Source organism: Tasmannia lanceolata, unplaced genomic scaffold, assembly GCF_043159265.1.
Source record: "Tasmannia lanceolata isolate RefF3 unplaced genomic scaffold, GAP_Taslan_0.1 ptg000029l, whole genome shotgun sequence".
In the NCBI taxonomy this organism is placed as follows: Eukaryota; Viridiplantae; Streptophyta; class Magnoliopsida; order Canellales; family Winteraceae; genus Tasmannia; species Tasmannia lanceolata.
In genome coordinates, this window is record NW_027518706.1 from 2,697,857 (window position 1) to 2,721,624 (window position 23,768).

General features: G+C 38.6%; 2 protein-coding genes across 2 annotated transcripts in view; one reads left to right on the top strand and one right to left on the bottom strand.

Moving 5' to 3' along the window:
• Positions 1–7,462, top strand: part of LOC143859106 (DEAD-box ATP-dependent RNA helicase 8-like) — a 28,478-nt gene extending 21,016 nt beyond the window's left edge. The window contains exons 6-11 of the mRNA XM_077369783.1: positions 1,683–1,934; positions 2,024–2,204; positions 4,060–4,148; positions 4,255–4,328; positions 4,433–4,598; positions 7,147–7,462. Of these exons, the coding sequence (XP_077225898.1) occupies positions 1,683–1,934; positions 2,024–2,204; positions 4,060–4,148; positions 4,255–4,328; positions 4,433–4,511 (675 nt within the window). The 3' untranslated portion in view covers positions 4,512–4,598; positions 7,147–7,462. The remainder of the gene's footprint in view (positions 1–1,682; positions 1,935–2,023; positions 2,205–4,059; positions 4,149–4,254; positions 4,329–4,432; positions 4,599–7,146) is intronic.
• Positions 7,463–12,559: 5,097 nt separating this feature from the next.
• Positions 12,560–15,993, bottom strand: LOC143858911 (transcription factor MYB17-like). Its single transcript, XM_077369601.1, has 4 exons — positions 15,672–15,993; positions 15,137–15,535; positions 14,210–14,339; positions 12,560–13,365 (listed from the first exon to the last, which is right to left on the bottom strand). Exons 2-4 carry the CDS (start codon positions 15,267–15,269, stop codon positions 12,837–12,839), a joined length of 792 nt encoding a protein of 263 aa, XP_077225716.1. The 5' UTR covers positions 15,270–15,535; positions 15,672–15,993; the 3' UTR covers positions 12,560–12,836.
• Between the last annotated feature and the right edge of the window lie 7,775 nt (positions 15,994–23,768).

The following is a 23,768-nucleotide window of genomic DNA, read 5'->3' on the forward strand; positions in this document are numbered from 1 at the left end:
TCATTTCCATCTCTAGCGAAACCGAAACGAATGAAATGCATAAACCAAAATCGTAAGTGTAACCATGTTATACTATATTATCTGGCGGCTGTTGCTGACAATATTAGGTGGATAAGTGAGATTCAGCCTTACGCTTGGAGATTGATAGAAGGAGACTCAATGTTATAGGGTGTGGGGATTGTAGACCCTCGTAACGTATGCAGATTGATAGAAGGAGACTCAATGTTATAAGGTGGATAAGTGAGATTCAGCCTTACCCTTGGAGTTTTGCTCATATGATGGATGAGATGTTTGATTGTCTCGAGGGTGCCTCAGTAACCTTTTAGCACTTGCGGAGATCGGCTAGCACGATTAAGGGTTGATGGTGCCCTTCAAAAAAAAAAGTGATCAAGGGTTGATGGGGATAGCCTCTCTATTTTCGTTTTTTTTTTGCCTCTTTGAGGAGTGCATGTCTCCATGGCTATTATAGTTTCTTTTTCCGAATATTTGTATTATCCCTGCTTTCACCTGGGTCGCCTTCTCTTTAATGAAATTATTTGCTATTAAAAAATGGTATACTATATTAGTATGTATTACATAGTTATATTTATATGAATTGCATGCAAAATGTGGTGCATGTATTATGTATAAATATTTATATTAATTAAATGTGAAATTTGTTATGTACTAAATTCATGTCACTAGGTTTTCGATGTTTTTAAACCATTATGAATGGTTGTCCGGCTTATGTGATGGTTTCTAATTGTGTATCTGTGCTTGTTCTAGTATTTCCTACGGTTTCATCTTTAAATTATATCATTTGCAAATGTTTTCATATGTTTTCTTGATTATACACGATTTTCACCTAAATTTTCAACCGAAACCGAAACTGAATTTTAAACCTTGACTACAACACAACCCTGAAGATACTTGCGCCTGGCTTCCGCCGCCGCCCCATCGATCTCCACTTTGATTTTGCCGTCGACCACCTCTCAACGCCCTACCATCCAACAGGCAATTATTCCATCATCACACCTGCAAGTTATGGGGAGCTTTGGGGATCTAACAATATCTCTGAACTTCCCTAATCAAAGCTTTCCTTCCCCAAGCTATTTCCCCAGAGCCTTCCACCCTATAGACCCAACCAGCTGATCCTCCAAGCTGATCCCTCCTTTTCCATGGACCTAATAGACTAGCACTTCAAACATCATCTCCTGAACCGGAAGTTCGTAAATTGACAAGCCACACATCTCCAGTCCCAACTACATCATCCAAGAAAAAATCGGGGCAGCAGCTGGAGATTTTCTTCTTCTGTCCAAAATTTCCTCCATCACTTCCGCCGTTTTTTAGCTGACACAGAATCCCCTTCATGGACAAGAAAAAAGCAAGTCTTGAACCCTGGAAGTTGACTTACTAGACATGGAACGTGTACAATTCTGATTACCTCGGGACAATTCTCAATCTGTGTTTGTGCAAGATGGTGATGTTTTACTGGGTATACCGTATATGTACCCAGCACTAAACCTTGCTCCTATTGCTAGTGAAATCTTAATGTCAATGACAAAGTGGCCTTTTAATGAAGTATCATTTGTATCTTCTGTTCTTCCTTTTCCTGTTTTTTTTTTTTATTATTTTTTTTTTTAATGTTTCTTCCAAGATAATTTTAACATTATGACAATTACATATATATACTCTTATTGCAGGCTGACAAGCTTTTATCTCCTGAATTTCAACCATCAGTGGAACAGCTGATTCGTTTTCTTCCTGCAACTCGGCAGGTTTTGTTGTTTTCTGCAACGTTTCCTGTAACTGTTAAGGATTTTAAAGATCGATATCTACAAAAGCCATACGTCATTAATCTCATGGATGAGCTCACCCTAAAGGGTATAACCCAATTCTATGCCTTTGTAGAAGAAAGGCAAAAGGTTCACTGCCTCAACACTCTTTTCTCAAAGGTTTGTCCTTTACTAGTGATCTCGTTTGCTCATTTTCTATTTTTGGCTCCTTGTTTATAGATACAATATGGTTTTGGGTTTTGTTTCAGCTTCAAATCAACCAGTCGATTATATTTTGCAACTCTGTGAATCGTGTAGAACTGTTGGCAAAGAAAATTACAGAGCTTGGTTATTCTTGCTTCTACATTCATGCTAAGATGCTTCAAGATCACCGTAACCGAGTCTTCCATGACTTCCGCAATGGTGCTTGCAGGAATCTCGTCTGTACTGGTATGCCACCGCCACCTGTGCTCTTAATAAGCTTTCCTACATGTTTTTACTTTCTCCAGTATCTCTGAGAGTACTCCCTATATCACAAGGGGTTGATATATGATTGGTTTTTTTCGAATGCTCTAATTATAGTACAACATCACAAACACTCCATGGAATGTGTAAGATATGATAATTCATCTTTCAATATTAGTTAGGGTCGACTCTCCCAGTCCTTTTAGGTGAATTCTCAATTCATAGGTTTGAGGCTGTTGGCTTTGCCAAACTCGAACGTCCTTTCATGGTGGAGGGTAATTCACTGGATGTAATTATGAGTCTCAAGCAACAAGCCATTTTGACGCAGGCTTCCCAATTCGAATGGGGAATGCCTAGCTCTATGTTGTTCTTTGATTTGTCTTTTGTTCATGTGTTTAGATAGGCTAACAAGGAGGCAGACTCACTTGATAAGGAAGAAGGGGTTGCGTAGGGCTTGTTAGTGGAGAGCTTGTTCTCTTAAGATGTAGAGTGGCGGCTTTTCTTTTCTTCACCATAGTTTTGTTTTCATAGTTGCGAGAGTGGGAAGAAAATGCGAGACATGATTTTGGAAGCAGAAGTAGGAAGCAAGGAGTCTAACAAAGATTTTATGGGAAGCAAAAACCACCAAGGAAGCAATGGGAAAACTAAAGAGGAAACATGTGGGAAGCATCATGGAAGCGATCATTAAGTGTGTAGGAAGCCTTATTGGAAGTGAGCAAGAGGCATAGGAGATAGGGTATAGGAGGTTAGGGAGGACAGGAGGAAGGGTAATGTAGGTTGGGGTTATAAGGACTAAAATGGGACTTAACGGCTGATTATAAATTACAAGTTTTAGGAATTTATAGTTTTTACAAGCTTAAAGTTTTATTCATATCTTAAGGCTTTGAAAAAAATAATGCAAGTTTTATTTTTGAACTTAAAATGAGTTTTTAAGTTCTAAACAATCGTTCAGTTTTAAGTATTAACAAAAGTGGAAAACACTTTAGAGAAAAAAATCACCTATTTGGAAAACATGATGGAAGCACGCTTGTGCTAAATTTGGGAAGCGAGAACAATTTAGCTTCCAATGCGAGCTTTCAACTCAATTGGGCAACCATGGAACTTTCATTTTCTGGTCATCTTGGTCATTTCTTTGAATGCTTACTTTTCCGAATAAATTGCTTTTGTCGTTGAAACTTGAAAGAAAGAAAAGATGTTGAACAGACTTAGGCTAGTCTGCTCGACCTGCATTTTTCATTGACTTGGCCATGTTGAATGACTCGGCATAAACCCTAAAACGATATTTTCTCATTCGAGAAGGAAAAAGGAAATGGCAGCATGATTTAATAAGAAGGAATTAGGAGCATACTCATCATCTCAACTCAAGTTAATGAAGAACCTTGGCAAAGTTGATTATCGACCTGGTGAGTTTTTAAGAACTTGCAAAGTAGTTAGACTTTTACTTGCTAGGGCTAAAAACAAAATTGATTTGGCCAAGTTCTGAGTCGACAAGGTGGTCTTTTGGACATTTTTGTCAACATGCTGTGTAATCCAAGTTCACGTGTCGTGGCACCAAAACTCCTTGTACCACACCAGTGCATATGTTTGCAAACTACCTACAGAACAATCTAATATTTGACATTTTCTCTGTTTTTTTTGTACCTGAAAGAGAGTAAATCTGACCTGCTCATCCAATAATCTCTACACACTCCCTGAAATCTAATAAAAAACCAATATTATAGAATGGAGATTTTGTAGCTCTTTCACTTGGTAGTACCAGTCCCCCCAGCACAGGAGATGATGCATTTGAAAGATGTTACGTTTTATTTTTTTTATTCACTTAAATTTTGCATTTTGACAGATTTGTTTACAAGGGGCATAGACATTCAAGCAGTCAATGTTGTTATCAACTTTGATTTCCCCAGGAACGCAGAGACATATCTTCACCGGGTATATGTTAGATTTCAGTTTTTGCTTGGTGGACAAAGTTCATCTCTCTCTCTCTCTCTCTCTCTCTCTCTCTCTCTCTCTCTCTCTCAAATGGTATATTTTTCAGGTTGGTCGCTCTGGAAGATTTGGCCACCTTGGATTAGCGGTCAATTTAATCACTTATGAAGACCGTTTCAACTTGTATGTTATTTCCCTGCAATGATACATAATTTTATTGTTTTGGTGATCTCTTAAGTATATATATATTTTTTGAAAATGACTAACACCTCATTTACTATCGGAAGGTACCGAATTGAGCAAGAACTTGGAACTGAAATAAAGCAAATTCCTCCTCAAATAGATCAGGCTATCTACTGCAGGTGATCTGTAATGCTTAAATGTCCTGCGAATAACGGAAAGATCCAGCTCCATCCATGTACATACCAGCTTGTAGAGGCAGTGCCATTTCAGGTATCCTGCTAGAAATAACCCGATTATAATCTGACATATTGTCTAAGAAAACCTTAACCAACTTGTAAAGAAAGTACTTCAGTATGCTGTCTTGAGAGAACATTCCTTACTCCCAAGATACACTATCTGAAAAACCTAAAGCTTAAGCCCTAAACCAACATCTGAAGAAATTTCTATTTTAGGTATGCTGTATTATTTATCTTGCATCCCAAATTTTATGCAAGACCGAAGAGTGTGCCAGCTTTTTTTTATTTGGTAGGTAAGCTGGGATTGAACCCCCGACCTCTAGGTCAAAAAGAATAAAGCCTTGACCAATTGAGCTAGAGGCTCAACCCTCAGCTTGTATGTCATACACTAGTTGTTGGAACAATTTACTAGGACAGAAAGACTTGTGTGCAATTGTGTGTGTGGAGTATGATAAATATATAAAATAGGAAATTATTGTGGAAAGATGATAAAAAGAATTGCTATAGATCCTCTTTTTAATAAAGAATCATCAATTGATGTTTCTCTTTTTAGGGATAAAAAACCAAATTAAAGGAGAAATAAAAATACAAAGGGGGCAGAGATTGCCCCTTGAAAGAAACTATATTTACACTCTTTCTTGCTGGGGAATCTGCTGACTTACTAGTCTGTCTCTTCAGATGAAGAATGGAGACACCAGGTCCCCTATAATGTGCAAATCTTGCCTATAATGTGAGGTGGTAGTGTCCAAGGATCTTTGATTACAAGGGAGTGCCTGTACATTCATGTTAGAAAAATCCCCATCTAGGTGTTAATAGATGATACAAGTTCATTATAAGCTGATAAATTCTAAGTTAAGTTTATCGCTAAGCATTCAGGGATAGGATCTGGGAATTCTGCTTCTGAGATGCTGCCCCCTTTTTGAGAGTAGCTTGTGACAAGTCCTGAGCCCTGCAAGTCACTAGATAGAGGACAAATATCCAAAAACTAAAAAAAATTGAAGTACCTGAAAGGGGAGAATTATAACCCGGGAGCTGCCGATTCTTATCCTCCAGGAATGCTGACGACTTGCCGGATTGCTCTACACAACCCGCCACAAGGAAGAGAGACGAGATTCTGCCTGGCACTGTCGAACACCATTCAAATTATCTTTCCACCCACTCGCACCCCCGATTTCCCCCAAAACCCCACAATCCAAAAGCACAATCCTCAACCCTTCGGAAGCTGCCACCTGCTCTCTCTCTCTCTCTATTAAATGCAGCCATTCGAAAAATGTTAGCAGGCTAAATTTCTCCCCCCAAGTTCCACCCCCCGTAGATGCTCTGGAGAAATCGGGAATAAAATCAACAAGGGGGGCTGGGAGATAAAAGGCAAAGCTATCTCCAAAACTATTTGGGAGGTAGCGGCTCTCAGGGTAAGGCCCGCGGATCCACTCAGGCTCGGTGTTCCAAGGATGTGGCTCGAAGCCCATCTAAACTCTAAAGGCCCACAACTCCGGTTCTCTTTCTAAACCAAAGAAAGGGTCCCTTGTCAGGGTAACGTCATTTGGGCTTTTACAGGGGGCCAATAAGGATCTCAGATGCTAGTGAGGCAGAAGTTTGAGCTGCTCATCAGGTGATAAAATGTTTGGACAGAGGCTCCTTGGATCGAGTGATTGTAGAGGGAGACTCTCTCAATGTCATTCGATGGTTGCTAGGCTCTCTTGTTGCTCCATGGAGATTTGCGTAGTTTTTTATGAGATTAAGGATATAATGGGAGGATCTTCGATTGCATTCCTTCATATCAGGAGTTTTGCCAATTCCGTGGCGGACAGATTAGCAAGGGTGAGAGAGTCCTCAAGGAGGGCTTTGAGATGGTTGATTATCTTCCCCCTTGAGATCTTTTCTGTCTTTCATGTTACTCTTTATGTATGGTTGCCTATGTAACTCTTTCGGTTTGACCACGTCGGTCTTTCCTTATTAATGAATTTTTATCACCATTCAAAAGAATAAAAAATAAACAGAAGTTTATAAATGGCAAATATTGCACGAGGATTTAACCATGCACGAGTGAAACATAGTTGATTCTAATTCTTCTTCTTGTTTTTTTTTTTTTTTTTTGAATAGTATAGTTGATTCTAATTCTGTAGAAAGATGGTTCTTGCTACGTGAAAAACAAAGAACCAAAAGTAGCTTGAGGACACTGGTGACCGCTCATGGCAAAAAGGAAAGAATGTGGCTTCTGAACTTGCAGGACCTGTTGATTTAAATTGTGTCTCATACGACCTGCTTTCTCGTGAACCCAAGGAGAAAACAGTAGAAAAACCCAAAGCCTACTCTTTCTGCTCCTTTGTTGGCAAAGCTGTATTATTTTGTTCTAGGCATTGTTATCTAAGCCATGCATTCAAGCGGCTCTTTGTCTGATTCTTAATATATTTTCTATCTATTTGTTTATTTATTCTCATATTTTCACTTAACCGATATTATATTTCTTTTCTAGGCCATCGCCAGGGGTCATTATAAAAAAATGACATCTGATTTTTTATCTATTTGTTTATTCACTCTTCTCAAAATTTTCCCTAACCTATATTATATTTCTTTTCTAGGCCATTGCGAGGGTCTATTATGAGTCTTGCATAGGAAAGTACCTGACTGGCATCTCATGGGCATTTTAGTATCTGAGGTATAAGAATGCTTACTCTTTCGGACATCAGACACTCTGGTTCCTTGTGCTTTCATCACTCTAAATGTTATTACATTTTAGTTATCTTTAGATTTTCTTATGCCAAAAACTCACAGGATTGCAAGAGAAAAAAGCTTTATTAACAGTTAAATCTGGTAGATCCAGAGAATTGGTTTCTCACTACATTTGGGCTGTGGTTTTGCTTTAACATTGCATTTTTCATGATTCTAGTTTCTTCTCGTGTTGGACTAAGCATTATATCTAGTTGGTTTTATATCATTTAGCGGAACAGTTTATCCAGAAGTAGCTTCATGAAAGAGCTTTGTGATTGTCAAAGCTAATATGATCTTATGGTGATCTTCTGATAACTGATAATCTCATCAACTGCATTGGGATTCTCTCTCCATTGTCAATAACATTAAAGGGATCTTGTTCCAACTGATGAATGGTGATCGGTCGGAGATTAGAATCAGAAAAAAAAGAAGGGAGGGAGAATCCGAGAAAGAGGAGACTGCGCTAGAGTTTGATAGATTTATCATTTTTTAGGTGGTGTTGAACTCCCCAGGAGTAAGTACAATTCTACTTATTGCAGGTGTTAAAACTGAATGATCTAGGAGGGAGCTGTTTTTGCTTGGGTCTCCTCTAAATAGGGAGATGATATCTGCACTCAATATTTCGATAATGACACTCTTTTTCTTTGCTTTACAACTTCTACAGATTTCAAGGCTGGCCAATAAGGAAAATTGTTTAATGAAACAATGATCAAAACAAGTGAATGCAGGTATCATCTGCATGTAATTATTGATGTCATTAGATTTGCGTGTTAATAAAGATTCAGAGCGATCACTGAGGATGGTGATATGTGATGAGGCTCCAAATAGGTGTGAAACTTGGGTCGGGCTCAACTCTAACTCAACCGGTTCAACCTGATTTCGGCGCCGGTTGGATTGGCATTTTCTCCGGTTGGGTTTTTTTAGGGTTGGGCAAACCTGATTTAATTTCGGTTTGGGTTAGGTTGAGGCTGTGGGTAACGCAGCGTGATCCAAACCCGATCTCGGTTCTCTATTTTTATTGTTATTTTCAACCCAGCGTGACCCTAAAACTGATTTAGGGTTTAGGGTTTAGGGTTATGTTTTTTTTTTTTTCAATTATATTTTTCTGTTATTGCCGTAGCCTAACCTGAACCCAAACCTATGCCGTTTGGGAAGAAAAAGGTTAGATGGGTTGGATTCGAGTTGAGAGATTGAGAGTCGGGTTGGGTTAGGATGGAACATACTCGATCTGAGGCTTCGGTAGGGTCAGGTTAGGGTCGAGGGAATGGCTAAGATTGGGCCCAACCGACCCAACCCGGCCCGAATACAAATGATGGAAGTGAGGGGGACGCTTTTTTTAATTAATGGTTCAAAAGCCCCTGGTCTTTTGTTTCTGGACTTCACATGATAGATAGCATTAACATAGTTGCAATAAAGGGAACACAGGATCAGAGAGTTGGTTTTAGATTTTGATAATTGATTATGAGTACAATAATCAGTTTTGGACTTAAAATCAATTCTCAAAATTCGAAATGAACAGAACCCAAGTCTCGAATCAATTCTCAAAAAAATTAAAAAAAGGTTATAATTAAAACTGTTTATTAGATTAAATAATTGAAATATTTAATTTAATAAAGATTAAAGTTTAAAATTGAGGATGTTTTCGTCTTTTAAATATAAGGGCATTTTAGTATTTTACAAGTAAGAAAACAAACTTCGTGGGTAATTCTGTCAATAACTAGTGATATCAGTGGATTTGCAAAATGCAACTATATGTTTGATGACGAATTTTGTAAATTGTCAACTAGATGACTGCTTTTGTAAATAAGACAAAGTGTGAGCCTTCTTTTGAAAAACCCCCTTTTGTATTTTTATGTAGAAATAGCTCATATAACATCTAAAACTTCGGTGGTTAATAGCATTGTGTTGATGGACATTAATAATTAGGAATTTGCTAGAGAATTTCGCGGAAAGGCATTTCTCAATTGAGTTTTGCTAGAGAATTAAATGAATAAGACAAAATCTGCTGAAAAGTGAGCCTATGGCTGTTTTCTTATGCAAAAGTCAGCCGTGAAATGCCTTTCCGTGAAATTCCCTAGCAAATACCTAATAAATGAGGTAGTTGTTTATGGTTGAAAATTTAAGTAAATCATGTGGATTAGATCAAATAATTAGGTTTATAATGGTTTTAAATCATCTTAATTCTCAGAAAATACATAAAAAATTAAGTTTAATGAAAAGTCTATTTTCACAACTTGAAGTAGTGTACTTATTTTTGGCTCTATCTCAAGTTTTTTGGACTTGTTTGTCTGGATGGACAATTTTAAGTTCAAATGGATTTGTTTGCAAATGAAGGAAGAGCCCTACTGCTTACCTGTTTTAAGTTGATGGGCACACAACTATGTCTTTCTGCATGGGGTTATATTAAGAGTGGTTTCATTTGCAGTCAGACATTTTGACTGTTAAGAACTCGGATCGCTTCGCAGCTGATTTCATCTTCTTAGAAGGAAGATCGGCCTCTTGACCCACTTCGAGTGAAGGGTGGGTCCTCTTTTATGCTCAAAACACAATTTCTGAAATAAAATTCTACATTAATTTGAAGGGAGATGATATTTTCACTCCCCCTGTAGTACGCATGCGCTCCCTTGATAGCATGATTTGACGTGAGCAGTGGTCAACTTTAACTCTTTTTGACGTCAAATCACGTTATAAGTGGGGCATGCCCCCCCCCCCCCCCACATGCTTACTGCATGGGGGAGGGGGGGGGGGGGGGGGGGTGGTAAGAATGCAAAAATTGAACTGAAATTATCATAAATTGAAGGTCCCTGTAAGTAAAAAATTGAATAGGGTTGGTTCAGGTTATCTGTTTTCATATGTAAAAATGTAGGAAATTCTAAAAGTAAATTTCTCCTCCATAAAATTCCTGCAGTACAAACAGAGGCAAGGTCACCCCTTCTTGTGTAAAGAAAGTAGTCATAAATGCAATTTACCTTTGACTCTTTTGGAGTGTAGTTGTAGTCAAAGTATAAAAGGTTTCGTCCTTGCTCAATGCATTCAATGTGCCGTGAATGCGATTCACCTGCCTTATTAAATAGAGGAGACCACATGCGAGAGAAAGAAAATAATAATAATAATAATAATAATAATAACCTGAGGCCTTGTTTGGATTGCAAGAAAAATATTTACTGAGGAAAATTATTTCTTAGGAAATTTTCTTTCCCACAATTTAGAGGCAAATGATGAATTTTAAGGTTATCAGCACTACTGTATTTTGATGAGGGCACTCCTCACTTTATTAAAAGTACAGTATGGCCCGCACCATAAGATGACCCAAACCGTCCATTAGATGGGCCACAGCATAAATTGGTTGTCCCCCTAAACTTATTTCCATAGGTTGATCCTAACCCTCCGATCTATAGAGGGTTAAGATATAACATTCAGATCGGATGGTTAGGATCAACCTATGGAAATGATTTTTGAGGCACAAACTATTTAGGCTGTGGCCCATCTAATGGACGGTTTGGATCATCCTATGGTGCGGGCCATACCTTACTTTTAATAAAGTGAGGAGTGCCCTCATCAAAATACAGTAGTGTTTATAACATTTCCCTAAAAATAAGGGAAAAATACACTTAGACCCCCATGTGGTTTCAATTTGTATAAGGTAGGCCCCCTTAGTTGGCAGTTCGTCCACAGATTGAAGGGTTAGGATGATCTAATGGATCTGATTTTTTCACGTGTGTTTTGAATACATCCTATTTTGATTCATATTCCCATTTCCCTCGGAAACAAAACGGTGAAAAGTTAAATTAAAAAATTTGATTCATAAAAATTCAAATAAAAATTTCATTCCCAATGAGGTGTAATCAGAATACCGCCTCTTAGGCAGGAAATAGATTCTCATATTTCCCCCTTCTGATTCTGCTTGATGCCATTTTTGCCTCTCCGATTCTGTTATATAGAGGTTTCTATATTGTATGGGGTTTTTTTCTTTTGAACTAGTGAATTTTAATTTCTAAACATCGCCCATGATCAAGGCAGACATAGGGTTTAGCCAAAAAACAATACAATAAAATGCAAATGAATATAATCAAGATCTCCTCGAGGTGGAAGAAAATCGAAAAACTCTAACTCGGATCTTATCACTTCCGTTGGATCAAGACGATCCGTCTCTTCGTTTGCTGACCTTCTAACATGATGATAGTGCACCATGTGACCCTCTAACCCTAGCTGCAATCATATCAAAGGGTTCGGATCATCCCGTAGAAATGATTTTTGGGATTTGGGGCCCAACAAATGAATGGTTTGGATCATCCTAAGAAGTGGACCCCACTGTACTTTATGAAATCTCATCCTTTGGCTTTACAAAATGTCAATCACTCAGACACCTTTAGTTTGAAAAGGTCTTCTTTGGTTTGAGAAAAGGCTAACCATCTGATGCTGTCTCTTACTTTGATTATTTTTGTGGACTAAACAAAAGGTTGTCTACAACATGTCACTTGGATGTGATTCACATCTAGAAGCCCACAACTTGTAACCTCGGGGAGACCAAAGTTTCTAGGACCCAACACACTTTTCTAATCTTTCGATTGTCAGCGAAGGATTTCCAACATGATAACCTCACATTGGACTTTGAGGAGCCAAAATTAGGGATTTGGAATACCCTTGGGACCTTGACCCTAGTAAGTAATAAAGGCCACAAATGATATCATCTATTGGCTTTGACATTTATATACTAATCTGACCGGATTCATCTACTGAAGAGTTAGTGTTGATGATTAATGTATGTCTAAATAAATATTAGGAAATTTTACTGTATTTTGATGAGGGCACTCCTCACTTTATTAAAAGTACCGTATGGCCCGCACCATAGGATGATCCAAACCGTCCATTAGATGGGCCACAGCCTGAATATGTCGTGCCCCAAAAATCATTTCCATAGGTTGATCCTAACCTTCCGATCTGAATGTTTGAAGGTTGATATTAACCCTCTACAGATCGAACTTCTAACATTCAGATCTGAAGGTTAGGAACAACATATGCAAATGATTTTCGGGGCACAACCTATTTACATCTAATGGACGGTTTGGATCATCCAATGGTGGGGACCATACCATACTTTTAATAAAGTGAGGAGTGCATTCATCAAAATACAGTAGTCCTTTTATAGGATTAATGTGATCCTACCATGATCACTTGCCATTTTCGCACTTCTTTTATTTGTCTCTCTCCGCCCTTTATTTTGACGGTCGGGCATCATATAATTTCTCAAGAGTATTAAAACAAAGAGGTAGAATAACCAACTTACAAACAAAAACTGTTAAGGATATATATGTATGTGCATCTGCCCAATTATTTTACAAAATCACATGACCCACCAAAAAGAGAGGCCCCAAGAGAGGAAGAAAGAAGGACCCTCTGATAACATACATGACATGGAGGAAGAAACATAGACCTGTCAACCAAAAAGAGACTAAAAAAGCAAAAAGGCCCCAGAAGAAAATTCACATTTACTAAAATCTTCCCCTTTCTCACCACTCAAAATGACCAATATCTTCCTCATCAGAACCACCATTTCCACTCAGTTGGCTGGAGAACATGGATACATTACACCATCAAAGAAACCCATCTCCTCGCCGGGAAAATTCAGCAGTAACTCGAGCGAATTTTCCGACGAATCCTCGAGCTCCACGTTGGAGCTCGAACATTCCGATATGGCCAAAACCCCATCAAATTCCGACCCACATTGCTCGTTTTTAATCATAGAATTGCCGGAATTGATTCTGCGGAATGATTCTCCGACGTCGGAATTCCAGATTCGGAGGAATACGTCGGGATTGGAATTGTTTGGTGGGGTGAGAGTGGGGTGAAGAGGGTCGGATTGAGAGGGGAAAATGAGGAGGGATTCTCTTTCTCTGGATAGGCGGGCCTCGGCTTCCAACCTAGCATTCTCCCATTGGGCCATGTGGCGGGTGGGGCCCGGGGAGGGTGGGGCGTGTGTGGTGGGGTCCAGTCCCATTCGGAGGAGACGTTTCTTTAGGTGTGTGTTCCAGAAGTTTTTTATCTCGTTATCAGTTCTTCCTTCCAGCTGGGAAGCTATTGAAGACCACCTGAAGAAATGGAGAGAAGAAACATGAAATGAAATGGTTAGTATTGCAATCTATGTGGTGGATCCTACCAATGATGGATATGTATCAACGGCCGAGATTGGATTCTGAAAATAGAGTTTTAAGTTGACCCTTGTGTCGAAGTTTTAGAATCTCCTTGAGAATTGAATAGCTTTAGTGGTAAGAGCTACTAAGAAGACACACCAATGTCAGGAATTTTCCAAACAGCCATTACTATTTTAACACGTGTTAACTTACTAATTATTATATTACAAAAAGTACAATACATTGTACACGTGGCAACATAAGGAGGTGGTGTTTGGGACACAACCATGTCTCATCCTAATGATTTTCCAATAGCCACGGATATTGCACCACCATGTTTTAATAATTGCACAAAATTAGCTTGTTGGGAACCTAAATAACCTTCGACAGATGTTTGAATCATAAAAGACAAGATGTGTTGGTGCAATTATCAAACAATGGTAGTGCCAATATCAGTAGCTTTTCCAAATTGAAATGAGACACTTCTTTTAGGGTAGTGATAAATCGACTCCCCATGTGTCTATCTCTCTCCTCTTTCTCTCTCTCTAACCTAGAGGAGAGAGAAAGACACATGGGGAGTCGATTTATCACTCCCCACCCCTTCTTTTATTATAACGACAACCTATACTTCAATAATACACCCATTAAATCTTCGTGTTCAGCTTGAAAAAGGAAACGATGGACAAGGGTCCCACCACATTAATGGTATCCTTTTTAAAGGATGAGGTTGAATTTATTATAGGAGATGTAACTATCTAGAAAAGGACAGAAATTAATGGGTGTCGTTATAAAAAAAAAGGACCTGTTTCCCAGCATGCCGTGGAGTTGAATGATGGTCTTTTCTTCTTCAGGAGTGAAGGGTCCACGTTTTATGTCTGGCCGAAGATAATTCGTCCATCGTAGTCTACAGCTTTTCCCACAACGTAGCAGACCTGAAAGAGAGAAACAAAAAAAAAACAACACAAAATAATTCTATGACTGAAGCTAACCCCCTTTGTTTTGATATTAGCACCACTTTTCCTATGATTAAAAAAAAAAAAAGGAAGTGATATTTCGCCCCTGTTTTTACTGGGGACAGCCCACTCTAGTGTATAGGGGCGAATATATTTTAATATCATACCCCCAAAAATAAATTACCTTTACGGAATGACCCTTATGTTGCCAACTTATTTTAAGTAGGGATAGGTGGTGTCCACCGTTGAATACAAGAAAATAAAGGGTAGTTTCGGCTTTTAAAACTCTATAACGACGAAATGACAGCTCGGAAACAGCTCTCCAAACAAAACTTAAACGTGGCAAGGAAAAATACAAAGAGGATAGAGCAAAAATAGACACGGGTCGATCGAGTCTTTCGTGACGCTGAGTCGACTCGGACGAGTTAGTAATTAGAAGCAACTCAGTTATTCTCAGAACGATCTCATAAGCTCAAACTTGCCGAAAAAGTAACTGAGAGAACCAGCAAAACTAGAGAAAGAAGATAATCGAAAGCTGATGAATTTGAGAGGAGTGCAGATATCAAAAAGAGAGAAAAATCGCCGATTCGACTCTGACGTGTTAGAAATCACGAGCAAAATCAGTGATACTCAGTTAGAACGATTTTAAGCTAAAAAATGACCAAAAAGAGGCGCGAGTTTCAGATCAGATATTGAAGAGAAGAAAATCGAGAGAAAGAAGAAGAAGAAAATAGAAAAGCTGATATAAAAAAAAGAAGAGAGAAAATCATTCAAACCTGCAAGCTTAGGAAGAGATCTCCAGCTTCCATGGCCGTTCCTCTTGATGTAATCTACAAGGATCTCATCTTCTGCAGCAGTCCAAGGTCCTTTTTTCAGCCCTTGCTTCTCACAGCAAGGAGCTCTTCCCATCGAAACCCTAATTCAACAGAGATACAAAAAAAAAAAAAAAAAAAACGAAAACGAGATACTATCTAAACCCTAACTCAACAGATCTAGATATTTAACATGCTCCGATGTCTGAGAACGAAAAAAGACGAAAAAGAGATACAATCGAAACCCTAACTCAAGAGGTCCGGATATTTATCATGTTCCGATAAGCGATCTCAGTGTTTCAGAGCAATAAATGCATCAAATTTCATATGCGGAAATCGAAGCACGCTTTAAAGAGTTTGAATCTGCAGAAAAAAGCACGATCGGCGATTCTAATGCTGACGAGCATTAAATGAAAGCAAAACAACAGAAAAAAACAAAGATTTTTTTTACTGAAAGTTCTTTGTTTTTTCCTCTTTTTTCTTTGGAGAGTTTTCTTACAATCGCACGCAAACGAAGGTGGAAAATCTCTGCAGGAAGTGTAAATGCAAACCCTAGGTTCTTGTCAGGTGGAGATTAATGGCGGACCAGAGGATTCAGAGCTTTAATGGTTGAGATTCTCTGAAACTGGCGGTTTCTTCTTGTGGTGTTCTTTGAAGGAGAATTCTTAGAGCTAGGGTTAGGGTTTTATCCTTTTTTTTTCCTCCTCTCTCTTTCTAAGAATTCGAAATCTCGGATTTGCTTTCTGCTTTCAACTCTCTCTCTCTCTCTCTCGCTCTCTCTCTACCGTTTCAGTTTTTATAATTTTGGATGTCGAAAAGGTATGGAAAATTCATAAAAAGGGTAAGGGTGTATTTAGTTCAGAGAGGGTGATATTACGAAAATACCCTTGTATTTTGGAAGAAATTACAACTTGAGGGCGAAGGGCGAAGGCCGAAGAGTGAAGCAAAGTGAAAAAGGAGAGATTTACGAGAAAGCCAAGAGTTTTGTATGGAATAACGATGAATGCCATTCGTAATTTAGTAATGGGAAATGATGTGTTCGTCCCCTTTTTCTTCCAAGGGCCACCCCCTTATAGTATAAGAAGAGGAGTCGAAATGCACCGGATTGGGGCGAATATATATCTCTTACCTTTAGAAATTCAAGCAATAACTACAGGTGTCAAACGGGCGTCGAGTAACGACAGGTATATTAAGATGAGTTTGACGCGTGCTTGTACGGCGCCATCGAAATTACGAAATTATCCTCTAATGTTGACTGAATTTACCAAAAGTCACATCAGTCGACAGGAAATCGTGAGGTAAAAGGGATTTGCTAGCGTCCATCGCGGAAGGAATTTCGCGGATGGACTGTTGCATGTGACGGCAACGGTCAATGACTGAGGGATCCGACAATAAAACGGACCTTAAATGATATTTACACTCCCTTTTCTTTTGTCTCTACAGAAAAATGATATTTACACTCCCTTTCGTTTCTCAAGAGAACTGTGTTTTTGTAAACAATGAAATACATGTATTGTCTATTGAAAGGATTGGATTTTCAAACAAACGTCACCATCGTTAAAGTGGTCCCTCATAGAGCAGTGATGAATTAAAACTTTAAGGCTCTGTTTGGCTGCACAATATCAGAGCTTTTATCAAGATTTTATGTGAATTTCGGCCGAAATTTCGGTTTCGGTGAGGACCATGGTTTAAAATTTCGGTTTCGGACCCCTGAAATTTCAAAAATTCGGCCGAAATCCGGCGAAACAAAGAAAAGTATATTTTACTTAATATTAAATTTCGGTCTAAATTTCTGTGAAATATTAAATTAATTTTAAAAAATGTTTTTTGGGTGAAATTTTGGAAAAATTGAAATTTCGGCCGAAATTCAAAATAAAATACCGTTTCGGGTTTTGTGATTTCGGTGTCGGTCTCCACCGAAATCCGAAATTTTGGATTTCGGTCGAAATTTAAAACCATGGTGAGGACCAAAATTATACCCGAAACCGAAATTTAAAACCTTGGCGGTAAGTAGTGTTTAGTTATCAACCTCGTACATTAGTGGAAGGGTCTCATTACCGTTTGGGATAACATCCGTCCACCCATTGAGCACCGGAAACTTGCCTGGTACGCAGGGGCAAGAGGGTCATTTCACCCATTCCGAACAAAAAGGTAAGTGGCATTGGGGCAAGACCAAAGCTAGCACGACAACTCTCCTAGAAGTTCAGTGGCTTAAATACATCAAGTGGAGGACATAGATAGTTGGAAGGCAGGGCCCACCAATTCGATTAAGGCTGATATCAAAAATCATAGTTGGAACGTGCAAAACTCTCTTTAGTACGCTTTTTTCATCTTGCTTGATGAACGGTCTAGAATCATCGGATGAGGATAGGATCAATGGCTATATGCTCATTTTCCTTCCCCACAAAGAACGACTGTCCGAAAAGATTAAACAAAAGAAAATGCAACAGGGAACCAAATTCGGGAATGGAAGTGAAAGAAACTAGAGGAGTCAGGGAATTGGTCCGCCCAACGGGTTGAATGGATCCGACCCACTTAAACTTGGTTACGGATCCAATCTAGGATGGCATTTAATAATTGGATCATAGCCAAAGCTTTACATAAATCTTGTCCGAACCGGGATTTTGTGAATGAAAATCAAATCAGTAAACCCCTAAAATGAAGACCTTATCTTTAGGGGTGTCTACGGATCTGGATGGTCCAACGTGTTGGGTTGTCTTGAATTTCGTAAGGCAAGAGGCTTACGTGAGCTATTAGGATTCTTTTATTTGAATCCTCCACTAAATTTTTTTTCTTGAAAATTGACATACGTCATTAATATTGAGATAGCAATCGGGACCAATAGTCTCATTAAGTATTACAAAATATTAAGGTGGACTAGACCGACATACCGGCACCAGTCCAATTGAGCTAAACAGAACATTGGCATTGGATCATCCCTGCACTAAACAAAAATTGTATCCTTTACATCTTCTTACAGCCATAATGTATGCATGTACCACCTGTGCATGATAAGGTTACAATTTACTACCGGGCAACAACCTAGGATCTCAGAGACAGCATCTCGAAAGACTGGTGCACAAAACACAACACTTCCGAACTAATCCACTCCCAGAAAAGAAAACATAGCTAAAGCATCCAGACAAAACGAAGCGAAAGAACGAATCTCTCAACCTACGGCATTAGAAAGTAAATTCTGGATATGTTAGTCCATTCCTTCTATCCCATTAGTCTATCATATCTTTCATTTTTTCACTTTCTATCTTTATCCTTCTTCACTTTCCATTCATCTTTTTTCTTTTCCCCCCCATCCAAACCTCCCCCCCCCCCCCCCCCCCCTTTTTTTTTTTGGGCCGGAAGGCTTTTATGCAGGGTTACAACCCTCGGCCCCCTTGTCCTCATGCTCTTTTCCAACTTCTCTATATTCCTTCAAGGTCCTAATTGCTGCAGAATGAAATTGGTTTTTAGTGGCCTCCAAGTTATCATCAAAACCAATTCAAAAAACATCAACTATTGCCAAGAGTTCATCCATTTCCTCACGAGGGACAACTTCGTACTCTTCCGACTCTAGGAAGTCTATCAATCTAGAATTCTCCTCCTGCTTTTCCTCGACCTCACCAATCTGTTTTCGAATCTCTAGGCTAACTTCCCGGTCAAGAGAATCTCTTGACTCCTGGGAGACACCATCTGAGGAACCTATCAACTTTTCTAAACGAGCAAGCTCTGCCACCTTATTCTCCTCCCACCGTTGACGACGTGCAAGACGTTCTTCTTCTAGGGCATTCTGGAAAAAATCCATCTTATAAATTTGGACAAATGCTTCCTTCGGATCAGACTTACCTGAAATCTGAAAGAAGCTTTCTTTGTTAGCCATAGCTTCCAGCTGAAACTGCTTCCATTGATTCTTCAAGATATTTATGTAGATTTCCTTGGGAGTTGGACATTCATCGGCCGCCATTTGTTCATCATACTTTAAGTCTCGAAAAAATTGAAGATAACTAACCTCAAACGAGAGATGAGAATCCTATTTCTATTGGTAACTTTGCAAACGGTTGGAGTTTATACAAAAGTCAAAGAAAAAAAAGGAAAAGTTGCCGTACAACTTGGTGAAAGAAACAAAAAGAAAAAACGAGTGTGACTGACTAAATTTCTTGTGAAAATAAAAAATCACCATAGGGTTGTTAGGAAATAATCCTAACGGTGGATGTGGCTTTTGCAAGATCGATGGTCAAGATCATTTGGTTAGTTAATTACTTTTGTGAAAAGTCATTAATGAAAAGACTTTATGTGAAAAGGTATAAACGTAAAGAGACGTTTGGGGAGAGGGATCGGCGCGATGAGGAGTCGCATCTCTTCCCACAAACGCTTATAAAAAGTACTCTTGGGTCCTATTTGTACACAATGAATTTGTTTCCAAACTTTGAGAATCCACGCTTGAAGAGAAAGGAAACCGGTCCCCATCACCGACTATTGTGTAGCAAAGAGAAACCTTAAGAGAAAGAAAAATAAGATTCATGGCTTCCGGTATGTCTTTTTCTCATTTCAATTTATTCCATATTGTTACATGTGATTTTCTCAATGTTGAATCGCTAAGATCCGTTGCCGGTGTTCATATTGTATCGAACACTTACATGTGGTATCAAAGCCACGGTTCCGGCGAGAAAATCGCATTAAAAGTAATTGAAATAGGGTTTGTGAAAACTTGTATTTTGAGTGCCGCCATCAATTTTGGAGTCGGATCGATGATTAAATGGCACTGAAACGTTGCTTGTGTTCCCATGAATCCAACGCAACAAACGGTTCGTCGATCCGATGTCTGGATTGCGTTTGGCGGCGATTTAAAGATGAAAATTTTAACTTTTGGGGAAGTTTTGGACCTTGCCGGAAAACAGTGTGCCGCCGGCGACCGGCTTGTCCGACTGGAGATTTTCCGGCGTGATTGCGAAGTTTGTCGAGAGACGAGTCCAACGACGTATTGTGAGCCTCAATCGGACTTCAAACGAAGCCGCAATAATAAATCGAACTTTGAGTGTTTTTTCGGATTTTGCTGGAATTTTCACTATTTTAATGAAGAAGACGATGAATAGTGTCGGGCTTGGCGGGCCCATCAAGGATCCGCGACGGGCTTTTCAATTAAAAAGGGCCCAGTAGACCCTCTAAGCCCACCAAACCGCATGGCCCAACTTGACCTGAACCGGCCCATAGGCCCAAACGGCCCAAATATATGTTTGACTCGGTTTGGCCCATTTTTGTGAGATTTTTGGCCAGATTATAGTGGTTCTGGAGGTTTTGCACCATTTTGAATCCATTTTTTGGGTCAGTTTTGGCATCTGGCATATGTATCATATAGGTATAGTGTAAATTCAAAAACTTTTGATTTTTCAACTTGGTTTTTGAGTCAAATATTTTAGGGTTTTAGCCCAAGTAAAACTGGTTCCAAACGTTTTGCAACCCTTTGAAACCATTTTTGCTATCCATTTTGCCATTTGAGCACTGTATAATACACTTATAGTGTATTTTTAACACTTTTGACTTTATAAATTTGGTTTTGAGTCAAAAGTTTTGGAGTTTTGGGCTTGGATTAGATTGGTTCCTAAGGTTACAGATCGTTCTGGACCTATTTTTGAGGTCATTTTTGGTATTTAAGCACTGTATGATATAGTTACAGTGTAAAATCAAGACTTTTGGTTTTGTAAGTTTGATTTTAAGTCAAATATTTTGGGGTTTTGGACTTGGGTTAGACCATTCCTATGGTTTTAGACCATTATGAACCCGTTTCCAAGGTCTGTTTTGGTGTTCGGAGTCTGGATTTTAAAATTCCAGTGTAATTTTATAACTTTTGGGTTTTTTAAAGTGGGCCTTGAGTTTAATTTTGATTTCAAACTCTTGAAGAATTAACTAAATGCCATGGAGACCCAGTTATGTAAAGTTTTGATGTTGTTTAATGATTAAAACTCAGTCAATGAACACCTTTGGTTTCTAATTCTTAACTTAAGCACCCCTATATGTTGTTTATATGCTTTATGTTTTGCATATAACTTAAGGGTTAAAATGATTAGTTGAAATCATATATGGGACTAAACTTTTAACTTGAATGCACATTAGTTCATACCAGATATGCTTAAAACCCAAGCTTATGGTTATAATAAACTGATAGTGTGTATTTTCAAATCCTAAAACATTGAATTATGTTTGATCATGGAACTTGAAAGTTGGTTTTGTATACACAAGTTTATTACGTTGTTCATTATTTTTAGTTGAAATTGAACTATATCTTGTTATGATTGGTCACTAAATGAATGAACAAAGAACTGCGATTCCAACTGGGAAACGAAATCGCTTAAGGTTACGTGGTTAATTTTGAGAACAGTGTCGCATACAATTACACATTTATGGACTATGAACCACTTTCAATTGCGACTATTTGTCCAAGAGCAACACTTAGCCCAACGGATGACTGTTGTTTTGCACAAATCGGCGGTGTGAGAGGACTAGGCCTGGGTAACCTGGTTTGGGGTTATACTTCTGCCCAACGGTGATGTGCGCCTCAAGTATAGGGTTATCAGGCCCTAGTTGGTCTCATGGGAGAGCCAATTGTGTGCTGTGGCACGGCCCAACGGACGGCCCACGGTGACACGCCTGGTGTCTCGCCAGAATCACAGTATTGTGATTTCCTGAATTGAAAATCGTTTGTGTGTTGTGGCACGGCCCAACGGACGACCCACAATGACACGTCTGATGTTTCGTCGGGGTCACATTTTTGTGTTTTTTTGTGATTATGGGCAATCTAACTAATTTTCTCTTAAGATAGATTGATTGAGTATTGTATGTGAGAACCAATTGTGTGCCGTGGCACGGCCCAACGGACGACCACGGTGATACACCGGTGTCTCTTCATAATCATGGTATTGTGTTTTCTAAACTAGAAACCAATTCTGCATCATGACACGGTCCAATGGACGACCCACGATGGCACATATGGTATCTAATTAGAAGCACACTTATGTATCATCATGATTTTATACATTTTAGTCATTCTTTTCAGTTTGATTGATTAAAATCGTGGATTGAGTTAATTAAACTCCATTTCTGGACTGAATAGGTGTTATAAGAAGTGACCATGTTTGGAACTGCAAGTCTGTGTCTGTGACATTGAAGTTGTTGGTATCTTAGTGTCTTTTCTAGATACCGATTATGTTGAGTACTTTAGTGGGTCAGAAACCTTAGCAAGTGATGGAATAGATCTGCATAATTCAAGACTACAAAAGACTAGACTATGTATCATTGAATGACAGGCTTACTAAACCCACATCTAAAAGATGCTTATAAATAGTGGGAGTTCAATGTTAGTATCACTCTAGTAGTAATGGTAGACCTCCATTTTTTATGCAATTCGAGATATTTTTAAGACTCGAAAATGCAAAGGAGTTCTTGAATGTAGTTAGTGAATATTTTAGAGGATCATTGGAAGCACTTGTAAATACCCTTATGATGTGTTTTGATAACCTTAAAGTATATTCACCAAAGTTGTAGTTTTGAGCACACTTTGAAAGGCTTTAGATTCAGAACCTTGGTTGTGCTCACTTTCGACACACCTCTTGGTTATTTTAAATGGCAGCATTAGAGTCATGAAGATATAGACTAGTCTTAGCATTATCAATTAAAGAGAGTGAACTTTGTATCAAGTGCCATTATCTTGAATAATAAATGACATATACTTTAAGTATGGATCCCTTAAGTTTGATATGGCCTGGAATTAATACCATATCTTTGTATATTATGATTTCTATTTCGTAAGTACTCCGGAAAAAGATTTGTACATTTAGAATTCTATGTGAGGTCTAGGTGCGAGTTAGGTGCTTAGTAGAGGAGAGTATACCATTATATCGGGAAATAGAATAAAGGTGGCTGTTGAATCCATTATTACTCGCCACTCTTTTCTGAAATTTTGGTTTCATATGAACTAGAAATCTTATTCTAGAAAAACTTGATTCCTTTGGCTATGAATCAAGGTTTGGAAGTATAATGGATTCTCTCTAGTTTTCCATTTCCCATTTAGTGATTTTGGTTCTCTTCAGGGCAATCCTTATTGTCTTGGATTGCACTTCTCTCAAGGTCAGACTTGGCCTACCTTGCATTAGAATAAGATAATCAGTATTGTTAGAAATCGCGTGAACAAGAATTTATCCAATCAGTAGGTTAAGTTTTTTAACCACATATCTGAGGATAGTTGGGTAAAAGAAGAATTCTAGATTCACTTGATTTTATCGATTTAAACAATGATACGGGGTACATTGAAGGAGAAATATACAAAGATTAATCGGTTTAGGGTGTTACCAAGAGTATTGATCTACTAAAGGTCATTCACAATGACATCTTGGATCTTTGGACTCTGACAGTTGGTGGCGGAAGGTGTTACCCTTTTGGTTAAATTTTCTAGCCATATTTAAATGTGTCTCTCTAATCAGAAGTAGAGGCCCTATCTTTGTTTGTGATCTATAAGGTAAGAGTCGAGAATTAACTTGACATAAACGATCAAAACAATAAGGGTCATTTATGCAACTCTCTGTTGCCTAAGATTGTGGGTTAAAACTCT